Here is an 11,902-nt window from a genome sequence, read left to right on the forward strand (position 1 = left end):
CAAAGCAACTCCTCTGTCCCTCCTAGCCAAATCCTTGGGGAGAGCTTCAAAAAGTAAATTTCACCATTTTCCAGACCTCTATTTATACCATCTGTATTGTAGAAGGGGAAAAGACAAACATGCCCTCAAATTTTCAGCTCAGTCGGACGTCTTGATCTCAAGATAACATGGTTTTACTGAGGATTAATCCAGACCGTTGGATCTTTTATCTCTCTTCAAAATATCTCATAAAATGGCCTTTTCTGATTGGTTGGCACTTTTTTTTCTCATTTTCCCCCTTCTCAGATCGCGGTCTGACACATCGTTGCGTGCTTCCATCGGGCGCAATCATTTGCGATTGATGATTCATTTGTGTGGTTCACAAAGCGCCACGTCGCCCTTTCTTTTAAAATAAAAAATAAAAAAGGTGAGCTTACCGTTTATTAAATGTACGTGGAATCGATTGCTGCATGCATTTAATGCAAGCGGCTACTCGATTCCACGTACGAGGAATCTATTAAGCTTATAGATAAATGTGGAATTGATTTTCTCGTGCATTTAATGCACGCGGCAAATCGATTTCCGCGTTTAATAAATAGAACGCAAATCTCTCTCTTCTTCTTTTTAAAAATATATATACACGTGTTTGTTGCCGCGTGCAATCAATGCACGCGACTAATCGACTGCGGTACAAGGTATATTCTCATTTAATAAATGCACGCGGAGATCAATTCTCCACGTGCATTTATTGCACAAAAAAGTACTAAAATAAAATATGTACCTTTATTTTCTCGCCGACCGCACCACATTAATCCTTTTGAGCTAATGATTTGTTCATTATGGTGCTTCCAATCACTCGCTCGAATTTTCGGGCAAATGACGTGGACGTCATAATTTAAAAAAAACATATTTTAATACTAGATAAATAATAAAATATATTCTTTAAATTTGTAAAATCATTTCTTGGCTATGGAATGGTCAAGTATTTAATGGCCTGTAAAAATTCTAGAAAAATAGGAAAACCGTTACCAACCTCTAGCCAAGTATTTAATGGCCTGTAAAAATTATTTCTTCAATGAAATGAGGTTAAATACCATGTAAAAATACTATAAATTTATAAATAACAATAAAATCAAAATGTATATCATTAATCTCCATTTATATATGATAACATGCAAATATGGTCATTAAAACACATAAATTTAAAGTAATATTCATCAATTAAACATGTTAATTTGCAAGTTATCAGCTTTCCCCTTAAAAGGGGGCCCAATTGGGCCACCCACAACTTCCACTTCACTTCAATAAGAGGGGGAGGAGTGGACGTGGGATCGATGAGGCTTGTACTGCTGCAAATTCCAGATCCCATTGCCTCTTGTTGGCAGTTATTTATTGTTCATCGTTTTTGTTTCTGAAAGAAGAAGATACATCGTAGAAGAAGAAGAAGATACCTCGTAGAAGAAGAATCCGATCATGTCCTCACCGCATTAGCATCGTCCCCTTACAGTTGCTGCCGATGAATCACCGTGGAGATTCATGTGACTGCTGAATCGACGCCCTACGACGGTCCTGCTCCAATGGCCGGTGATTGTTCTTTCTGTCGACCCCCCCATTCAGCTAGTAACGCGGATTGATTCTCCGTTTGCAAAAGATATTCTCCGCGAGTTCCGCAGCCAGTTTTCAAGACAGATCAACAATGGCGCCCGGTCCTAAATGACACCATTTCTAATTCCTGTCTGGGACCTGTCGTCTGTGCACTTATTTTGTCAAAGCTACTGGTGCAGACATTCTTACGGTGCCATTGAAGATCCGCTATGCTTTCCTAAATTCAGTTCGACCGTCGTGGATTGCCCATAACGCCTTGGTTCTCGGTTAACTCTCAAATGACCCGGTTGCCCTGTCGTTTGCTCACCTGATTGTGACCCCCTTTGATCCTACCAATCAAAGCCGCCGCAAATTCCGTCCATGCGCTCAGGACATCTCAATCCTGCTACGCTACCTAGCTGCAGAACTTCTGTTTTCGACAAAAGCCCTCCACTACCCGACCAATCAACGAGCATTACCAATTCGAGGCCGTTGGATACACCACCACGACCACGGTTCCCCAGCGGTTGACAAGTTAGGAGTGTTCTTGGATCTGCAGCTGTATCTTGTCCATAGTCCTTCACCCTTGGCTGTGTTGACCACTGCCTTGTGGAAAAAATGGGATCCACATTGTCTTACGTTATCCCTTGTGGGAGTTGTCGCTGGCCTCTACGGATTCACGTGCAGTTATACACTCACCATCTCGACCGAGAATTCTATTGATCAGGACTTGTTTTCTCACGACGGTGATACCGTTCTGGTCGATCACATGAGTCCACAGACGGCTAAACCCGGCAGGTGTGTCTGTTCCCTTTCTTCAATTTACAGTGTTGTTTACTTCTTTCAGTGCTGATCTCTAAAGTGCTCATTGCCACGAGTGATTTGAACAAGAATTTTAGGATTAGCCACCATATTCTGAATAGGCTTTTCCTCGCCGGTGTTGGAACTGATCGATTACGTTGATGGTGCAGACGCTCTTGGATGCAAACATTCCCCACTCGTCATCTTTTGATCTGCACACATGGATCATTGAGAGTTTGCTCGTAACAAAACCCGTCATGTGTCGTCCAATTGAGCTGCGCCTTGTGTCATCCAACGACTGACTTACTTCTCGTTATTAATTTCTCAAATCAAATACATTATTCCATGTCATTAACATCGCATTTAGACTTTATTTTCCGGACGTAACACGAAGTGTCAGTTCTGACCATCGTGTGACATCATTACCATATCTAGAGATATTTATATACTATTGCGAGATGAGCGTGTGAAGAGTACAAATTGAATCTGTAACTTAGACGATCTATTGTTTTTTCCCAAAGATTATCCATAGTTTTAACAATTCTTTTCAGCTGAACCAGGGTAAACCATTGTCTTAAATTAATAAGAGTGGCAATAGTTACTATAGGAATATAAAAATTGAATCTATAAAAAAATAAGCGGTGATATTTTTAAACACCAATTCAAAACCCCCTCTTAGTGTTTTCATTACCGTTGGAGGATCCTCTTCCAATCCCCAACTACCAAATCTTATATAAATCAGGTTGGTATCACTTCCTACCCCACCCATAAGCCTTCAAGAAGATGATCCATATTCCAATGTCAATATATCCTAAGAATCCCTCAAGAATGCATAAATTATGATGAAATCTCGTTTGTGAAATCTAAAAAACCGACCAATTTGACCAAAATCAAGATAATTTCAATTTATACCAAGTAAATTCTAATCGACGATATCAAAAACTCAAACTCAGTCTATATAATTAAGTAGGGTGAGATGGTGAGATTGGTGAGGGAACTATGGGCTTGGGGTTTGGGTGGTGAGGTGGTAAGATGGATGAGAGGTTTACTTGGGTGAGGCATACGATGAATTTGGGGGGGGGGGGGGGTATGGGTGGGGGTTGTGTGAGTGAGAGGGTAAGATGGGGGGGGGCTGGGTGGGGGAGGATGGTCATATTTAACTTTTTAGATGTTGAATTATATTTGTATTTTTTCATTGTTTCATGATTTTAAACCTTTTCATTTCCGTTGTATTTATTTTGCCCTATTTTTTGTTGTCCAGTTGGATTTGTTGTTTTATCAGACATGCATGGTGCCGAAGAAGGATCACAATGATTATTTTGCCAAGAAAATTCACCAGTCATTTGACAACATTGATATGTCGCTAGTGACAATAGGGGTGATAAAGAACCATCACAATTAGTAGGCTGAAGGCTCTGAAATACTTTTGCCTTAGCTTGGCCAAACAAATTGACCTGCATTATCTGTCAAAGCCCCAAAATGAGGTTTCAGTTCACCATCATTAGAAGTAGATGCTAGAGTGCCACTACATCTTGGAGCTACTAGAAAAATGTCATTGTAAACTTCACGATGTCTTGAAGGGAAATGAGAAAAGAAAATTAAAAAAAATATGCTAATTTTGTTGTAACCTCCTCTTTAAGGTTCTAAGCTTCATATGCCTTTTAGACTTTTCATGGAACATCAAGGTAAAGAAATAACACATCAGCCTACAACATTATGAAACATAATGAGAAGGGAACATTACTACTTCATGGGCAATGAACACAGAATCAAAGAGAGAGAGGGAGAGTCAGAGAGACATGGAGACAGAGAGAGAAACAGAGAGAGAGAGAGAGACGAGAGATATAGAGACAGAAAGAGAGACAGAGACAGAGAGAGAGGCAGCGAGACAGAGATCGTGAGAGAGAGAGACAAATAGAGACATGGAGACATAGAGAGAGAGAGGTAGAGAGAGACACACAGAGAGAGACTGGGAGACATAGAGAGAGAGAGGTAGAGAGAACCATCTCCCAAATTCTAATGAAGTAAAATTCAAGAAAATAACCCCCCCAACTGCAATTAGCAACTCACCAAGAGAGAGAGAGAAACAGAGAGACATGGAGAGAGGGAGGGAGGGAGAGAGGAGATAGAGAGAGAGAGGGAGGGAGGGAGAGAAAGAGGGAGGAAGGGAGAGAGAGGGAGAGAGAGAGGGAGAGGGAGAGGGAGAGGGAGGGAGGGAAAGAGAGAGACACACACACAGAGAGACATGGAGACGTAGAGAGAGACACACAGAGAGACATGGAGACGTAGAGAGAGACACAGAGAGAGAGACAGGGAGACATAGAGAGAGAGGTAGAGAGAGAACCATCTCCCAAATTCTAATGAAGTAAAATTCAAGAAAATAACCCCCAATTGCAATTACCAACTCACCAAGAGAGAGAGAGAGAGACCCGGAGACATGGAGAGAGAGAGGGACAGGGAGAGAGGGAGAGGGAGAGAGAGAAAGGGAGAGGGAGAGAGAGAAAGGGAGAGGGAGAAGGAGAGGAAGGGAGGGAGAGAGAGGGGGGGAGAGAGAGAGGGAGAGGGAGAAGGAGAGGAAGGGAGGGAGAGGGGGGGGGGGGGAGAGGGAGAGGGAGAGAGACAGAGATAGAGAGAGGGGAAGGGAGAGAGGGAGAGGACAGAGAGGGAGAGGGGGAGGGAGAGAGGGAGAGGGAGAGGGAGAGAGAGAGAGAGAGAGAGGGAGGGTGGGAGAGAGAGAGGAGGGGGAGGGAGGGAGCGAGATAGAGATAGAGATAGAGAGAAAGAGAGGGAGGGAGGGAGAAAGGGAGAGAGAGGGAGAGGGAGAGGAAGAGAGAGAGAGGGGGGGGAGAGAGAGAGCCAGATAGAGAGAGAGAAAGAGAGAAAGAGAGGGAGGGAGGGAGGGAGAGAGAGGGAGAGGGAGAGGAAGAGAGAGAGCGGAGGGGGAGGGAGGGAGAGAGAGAGGGAGGGAGGAGAGAGAGAGGAAGGGAGAGAGAGGGGGGGAGGGAGAGAGAGAGAGAGAGGGAAGGGGGAGAGAGAGAGGGATGGGGAGAGAGAGAGGGAGAGAGAGGGAGAGAGAGAGAGGGGAGAGAGAGAGAGGGGAGAGAGAGAGAGAGAGAGAATCATCCCCCAAATTCCAATAAAATAAAATTCAACTACAATAAAAAAAACGCGTTTCAAGAAAACAACTTACCCCACCTCCCCCATCGCAAATTGCGATTCGTAATTAGCAACACCCCAAATTTTAATCCAATTGAAATAACACAGACATCTATCTCAACTTATTAAAGAAATAGACACCCCAGTCAACTTATTTGACCGCTGACCGGAGACCCTTCTTCTGTTCAAAGTCGAAATCTTCATCATTCCTCGATCAATCTCGCCATCCAATCCTTCGATCGAAGCTGCTGATCGATCTTCATCATTTCTCGATCAATCTCGCCATCCAATCCTTCGATCGAAGCTGCTGATCGATCTTCATCATTCCTCGATCAATCTCGCCATCCAATCCTTCGATCGAAGCGGTTGATCGATCTTCCCGGTTCTTCTCCGCGCCCTCGATCAATCTCGCTATCCAATCCTTCGATCGAAGCTGCCGATCGATTTTCCCCTTTCTTCTCCGCGTCCTCGATCAATCTCGCCGTCCAATCCTTCGATCGAAGCTGTTGTTCGATCTTCATCATTCCTCTCCGCGTCCTCGATCAATATCGCTGTGCAGCCTCAAATTTTGATCATCTGCTGATCGTCCTCGATCAATCTCGCTGATTGATCGATATTCCCCGTTCTTCTCCGCCCCGATGTCTCATCTCTCGCTGAGCAGCCTCCTCTTCCTCGCCCTCTGCACCGCCGCGATCGCCCAACGCATCGGTCCCAGAGGTCAATCTCTTCAATCGCCGTGATTCCCCAAATCTTGATCATTTCCGTCGATTTTTCCGTTCAAATCTTCGAAATCCTTTGCAGGTCTCTCCATCAATTGCGGATCTTTCAGCGGCAGCGAGGTGGACGGCGTCGTCTGGCTTCCTGATTCAGCCTTCGTCGAAGAGGGCATCTCTACAAGGCTCTCCATCCCGGGGCTTCACCCAGTTCTATCCGTTGTCCGTTCCTTTCCGTTCCGTAACTCTGAACCTCCTCGCCAGTTCTGCTACGTCATTCCGGCGTTCCCAGGCGCTAAGTACCTCGTCCGCACGAGCTTTTTCTACGGAGGAGTCGGGGGAAAACGGAATCCCCCCGTTTTTGATCTGATCGTGGATGGGACTTTGTGGGCTGTCGTCAATACCACGGCTGATTATGCGAGGAATTTTTCTTCCTACTATGAAGGGATATACAAGACGAGGGGAAGGATAATCAGATTGTGTTTGGGGGGGAACGATTATACAGATTCAGACCCTTTTATCTCGTCGATCGAGACGATTATTCTTGAGGAATCGGTCTACAACTCCACCGATTTTGATCGGTACGCATTGGCCCTCGTTGCCCGGAACAGCTTCGGTCAGAGTGGATCGATCTTCAGGTAATCCTCTGCTTGATCTTGCTGTGCTCAGTTTTCTATGAAATTTTGATCGAAATCATTGTTGAATGTTTCTAAGACCTAGAACTTCGTTGGATTTTGTTCATGGGAAGACATGCAATGATTAATTTCAAATTTTATTAATTCCTTGCTTTGATTAATTGTGCGAGAGTCTCCAGAGAGGTGGAGAAAGAGATTGAAACAGGGCAAGCTCTTCCTCTCTCATGGGCTCATCTGCTTTGAGAATAATTAGAGAAAAAGAGGGACAAAATTTTGATCATCATTTTGCACTGAGTTTCTTGTTATGTTATCATGAAACTAGATTAAGAGATGGAGATTTTCTGTCAACTCGTTGAAGCCTTGCATTTGGAGAGGGAGAAGGGGATTTTAGTCATCATTATATGATCCCAGTCTGAGCAGAATGATGTTACAATAAAATGATTGGGACAGATACTCTGGATACCCTTTTCTGATGCTTTTGTAGAGTGTGAGAGAGAGAGAGAGAGAGATCCTGGTATTATAGTTCCGGACCGTCCTGGACGTGGACGATATGGACCGGACGGGATGAACTTCGTCCCGTCCGACGTCCGGATTCAGTGCACTGACGAAGGACGGGACGAATTTTCGTCCCGTCCATTCCTCCTGGGACGAACTTTCATCCCATCCTCGTCCCGGACAAAAAAAACCCATTTTATGTTTTAAATATATTAAAATAGATTTTTCTAACTTTTTTAGGGAATTATGGAGGAGAGAGAATTCGAAGGGCCATATGTATAATTATTTCTGAGCGGCCTCCGTTTGCACGCACTTAAAAAACAGGGACTTTGATGCAAATTGTCATTGCGTGGCCACGTGGCTATATCTCTACCGTCGGATGTGAATCCGGCGGTATTCCGTTCAGATTCGTCCGTCCAACGTCTGAGACCTCTGGACGGACAGTTTTTTTGTCCCATGGGGCGAAAACCGTCCCGTCCGGTAGTCCCCAGGACGAATTTTTGTCGTGAAAATTCGTCCGTATCTTTAGACGGGACGAAAAAATCGTCCCGTCCGCATCCCTGCACTATACCTGGTACACAGATAGAGCAATGTAGATGCAAGAAGACATAGAGAAAGAGAGAGAGCTTTTCCCACCATATCTTGAATATTCTGAGAGAAGTAGAGAGAAAGAGTTAGATCCCATTCACATAGTATCTTACGGCCTTAGTGTGAAAATCCCTGATTGGTCTAATTCTTATAGGTACCCAAACGACAGATTCAACAGGATATGGCATCCATTCGTTGACCAGGCAGAGACCATCAGATACTCATCAAATGTCTCGAATCTAGAGCTATGGAATCTGCCACCTCAGAGCATCTTCGAGTATGGCCTCGTCGTCGATGGTGCCACGCCTCGGCAGTTTCAGTGGCCCCTTCTCTCTCTCCCAAACGCCTCCTTCTACATTGCCTTGTACTTTGCAGCTACTTCGTCGAGGAGCTCTGAAATTCTTGATGTTTCCATTAATGGAGTCGCCTTCTCTAGAAACCTCAGAGTGACATCATCAGGCGCCTGTGTCTTTTCCTCTCAGTGGGTTCTCTCTGGGCCAACTGTCATATCTCTGGCTGCTTCAGATGGATCAGAGCATTCTCCGCTGGTCAACGGGGGGGAAATCTTCAGCCTTTTGAAGCTAGGGGGGTTGACTCTCTCCAGAGATGGTATCTTCTTCTTCTCCTCAATCTTTGACTGTTATTTTGATTTTCTATTTTCAGTTTGTTTTTCGGGGAGAGTAATTGAAAAAAATGTCGCTTATCTGGAATAGTTCCGTAATTTAGATCCGTTTATCTTCCTTTTTATTACTTTCATTTTACTATCGTTCTGTATTTTTCACATTTCTTGGATGTATATTTTAATAAATCAAATTCGATATCTTTTAGAATTTTCGTTCCCGATAGAAGATCTCCAAGACCAAATTTAACATAAAATATACAGATGTTTTTTTGGATATATAAAGACCCCCAACTTCTTGTAACCCCGCAAATGGGAGGCAATTTATTATTTTTGGTTTTTTTAACTCCGTTGGGTATATATTTCATGAGCTAACTTTATGTTAGCAAAAGTTTTAAAAAGATGATCATCAAATTAACGTTGCTGACAGAAAAAATTATAGGATAGAGTCGAATTTCCGTGTCACTTATTCAATTCGGCATCAAATGATAATATTCTAGAGCCTATGGTTAGGGAATTGCGGTTTGGTCTCAGTATCAGTTTTAAGAATATTTAAATGTATTCCTAAACTTTGGGATGATCTTAGTTTGATCCGAGATCAGTTTTGGTCTGGTAAAACCTATAATTTGGTCACGAAAGTGGTAAAAAAATAATTTTAAAGTTGAAATTTTAGGTTCATAATTTCGGCCAAAATATTATTTAAAAGAGTGAAACAATCAATTTTAGTTGGTAAATGTACCATTTTCATGATGGCTTCAATCACATTTTTTATTCACTGGTTTATTGCCAGTTCTTTTTTGTGTAAAAGAAACGATCCTTACATTACGCCAAGATCGTAACATTCAGAGCAGCAGCCAGCCATGTGTCCTGTTAGGTTTAGACACAAGGAAGAACACAAAAGTTACCATTGTATCTATCTCCGCCAGTTATATACTGGATCATACAAAGCAGGCCTGGGGCCGTCTAACTTAAGTCCCTCATTTCATTCGTGTGAAGTGACTCAGAAAGGGCTTTAAACGTAGTGGCCCACTTATAACATGTAGCCAGCTTACAATGGACGTACTTAGGGAACAGCAAGTCCGGGACGTGACGCCCCGGACGTGACGGGACGGATGACGATCCGTGAAAGACGGTGACGTGACGAAACTTTTGTAACGTCACCGTCCCGTCACACGTCCGAGGGTTTCAGAAAAATCCGTCACATTCGTGTCACCATCATGGTTTGCGGCATCCCCTTCACGTCCCCGTCACTGGACGGCGTCACCGTCACGTGTGACGGGAAAAACAACCATATGGAGGAGAGAGAATTGGAGGGGCATATCTCTAATTATCTTTGAACGGCATCCTTTTGCGCGTGCGAATTAATGCAGGGACTTTTCTGCGAAATGCCAAGAAATCAAGTTAGCAACACCATGTGGCGAAATCTCGGCGGTCAAAAATCTTAAATCTAACGATTTTAAAGCTTTTTTGGTCATTTTTAAAAATCTGTCACGGCCGTCATCCGTGACGGCCGTCCCGTCAAGTCACTCGTCTGAGGCCCCCCGTCACCATCACAGGCCCCTAATTTTGTCACCGTCACCATCACGTCATCCGTCACGTTGCCGTCACCGTGACGTGTGACGTAACGGATGATGGCTGCCATTCCCTAGACGTACTGCATTATACCTGGGATTAACACTCTTGTGTTAACCCTTGAATTTATTCCTGCACGAAGAATCTGAAGATACAGATTTGTCTGTATATGTGAGGAAACTTTTTCATCTTCATGCGTACATTCTTTTCCTTGGTTGGTCTAAAATTATTATTTGTTATTTTATGTGCAGTATTTGCTATGGAGGCGGTCAAGAGAAGCTTGGTCAATCCCCCTTCTAATTGGGCTGGAGACCCTTGCCTGCCCGTTGACTTCTCGTGGACTGGTGTCACCTGTGCCGGAGACTCCGTGGTTCGCGTTATTGGCCTGTGAGTTGCAAATAAACCCCAACGATTTGAATAATTGAAAACAAACCTATCCTTTTCTTATTCCTCTCTTGATATGTGTTTTCGCAGTAACTTGACTGGGATGAATATTTCTGGGACTATCTCGCCTGAAATCGCCGTGATGTCTGGGTTGGCAGAAATGTAAGCCATCTGAAATACAAAAAAGACCATTTTCTTACTTAAGTCTCTTTTGGCTGATTTTGACACGATAAAATTAACTGTTTTTGCAGAATTCTGGGAAACAATAGTCTTTCTGGAGAAATTCCCGATCTTAATAGGCTGAGGAACCTGGAGAAGTTGTAAGATCATTGATGAGGCTTTTTTAAAAACTGAATTTCATCTATTTCTGGGACCCGTCTTGTAGATACATGTTAGGTTTTTATAAGAGTGATTTATTCCACGAAGTTTTTAGGTAATTTTTTTCAAGGCTGATGTTTTCTTATTCGAGGTCAACAGAAAGAAAAGAGAAAAACCACCCAGAAATTAATGACTCCCTCTAAGTTTTAACACTTTTTGAAATTCTATTCCTTTTGAAATCCCCAATGGTGATTCTTTTTCTCTCTTTTGAAGAATCGCCCCAATTTTTTTGTTAGATTTGTACGGGAGTAGTCTATCCTAAGTTATTTATGGAGTTTTAGTAACATTTTTTGTTGATTTGTATGAGGAAAAACATCAATATAGTTACGTATAACCCCTTTGGATATCTTGGAAATGACCGATTCCCACAAATATATTCTGAGATCTTGTGAAATGACGAAGAGAGGATATTTTTTATGTCATATTCTGTTTTAAAATTCTCATTTAACTCCATTTTTTCCGTTATTGTTAAATTTAGGCACTTACAGAATAATAATTTCACTGGCCCTCTTCCTTCCTCGCTTGCAGACCTCAGCGACTTGCGTGAACTGTAAGCCCTCATTTTTCAGCTAATTTGATATTCATTTAATTTTTTTTTTCTTTCTGTGATTTTTTTTCTACCATGTTTCTCAGATATGTTGAGAATAATAGACTGCGTGGTCCAATTCCATCAGGCCTGAGGAGAAATAGCTTGAACTTTAGGTGAGCAGTCAATAATTTCTTTGCATCCTGATCAATCAGATGAAAAAAATCATGAATTTTCTTCGCAGGTATTTGCCTGGAAACAACTTATCTTGATGAGAGGAGGATATTCTAGTGACATGCACACCCATTTTGAAATTATTTATGAAGTATAATGTATTTTGCTTTTCTCCGCAATATGTGAAATTGTAAATTCAAAATTGTGGGAATGAGAGTCTCAGTAGATTCCTGGATAAATTCCTGGAATTCTCTGCTGTAAATATTCGAAGTATTAATGGAACAAATATTTTCCACTA

General features: G+C 42.7%; 1 protein-coding gene across 1 annotated transcript; it reads left to right on the top strand.

The window, feature by feature from the left end:
- The first annotated feature begins 5,670 nt into the window (after positions 1–5,670).
- On the top strand, positions 5,671–11,902 carry LOC144706608 (Leucine-rich repeat (LRR) family protein). Its single transcript, XM_078579602.1, has 9 exons — positions 5,671–6,237; positions 6,322–6,871; positions 8,106–8,560; positions 10,394–10,529; positions 10,617–10,688; positions 10,778–10,846; positions 11,383–11,454; positions 11,538–11,606; positions 11,675–11,902. Exons 1-9 carry the CDS (start codon positions 6,159–6,161, stop codon positions 11,700–11,702), a joined length of 1,530 nt encoding a protein of 509 aa, XP_078435728.1. The 5' UTR covers positions 5,671–6,158; the 3' UTR covers positions 11,703–11,902.

The sequence above is a fragment of the Wolffia australiana genome, chromosome 8 (genome assembly GCF_029677425.1).
Source record: "Wolffia australiana isolate 7733 chromosome 8, ASM2967742v1".
Taxonomy (NCBI): Eukaryota; Viridiplantae; Streptophyta; class Magnoliopsida; order Alismatales; family Araceae; genus Wolffia; species Wolffia australiana.

Coding starts and splice junctions, on each gene's coding strand:
- LOC144706608 (XM_078579602.1), top strand. CDS start 6,159: ATGTCTCATCTCTCGCTGAGCAGCCTCCTCTTCCTCGCCCTCTGCACC. Junction 10,530..10,616: donor GTGGTTCGCGTTATTGGCCT/GTGAGTTGCAAA, acceptor GTGTTTTCGCAG/TAACTTGACTGGGATGAATA. Junction 10,689..10,777: donor ATGTCTGGGTTGGCAGAAAT/GTAAGCCATCTG, acceptor CTGTTTTTGCAG/AATTCTGGGAAACAATAGTC.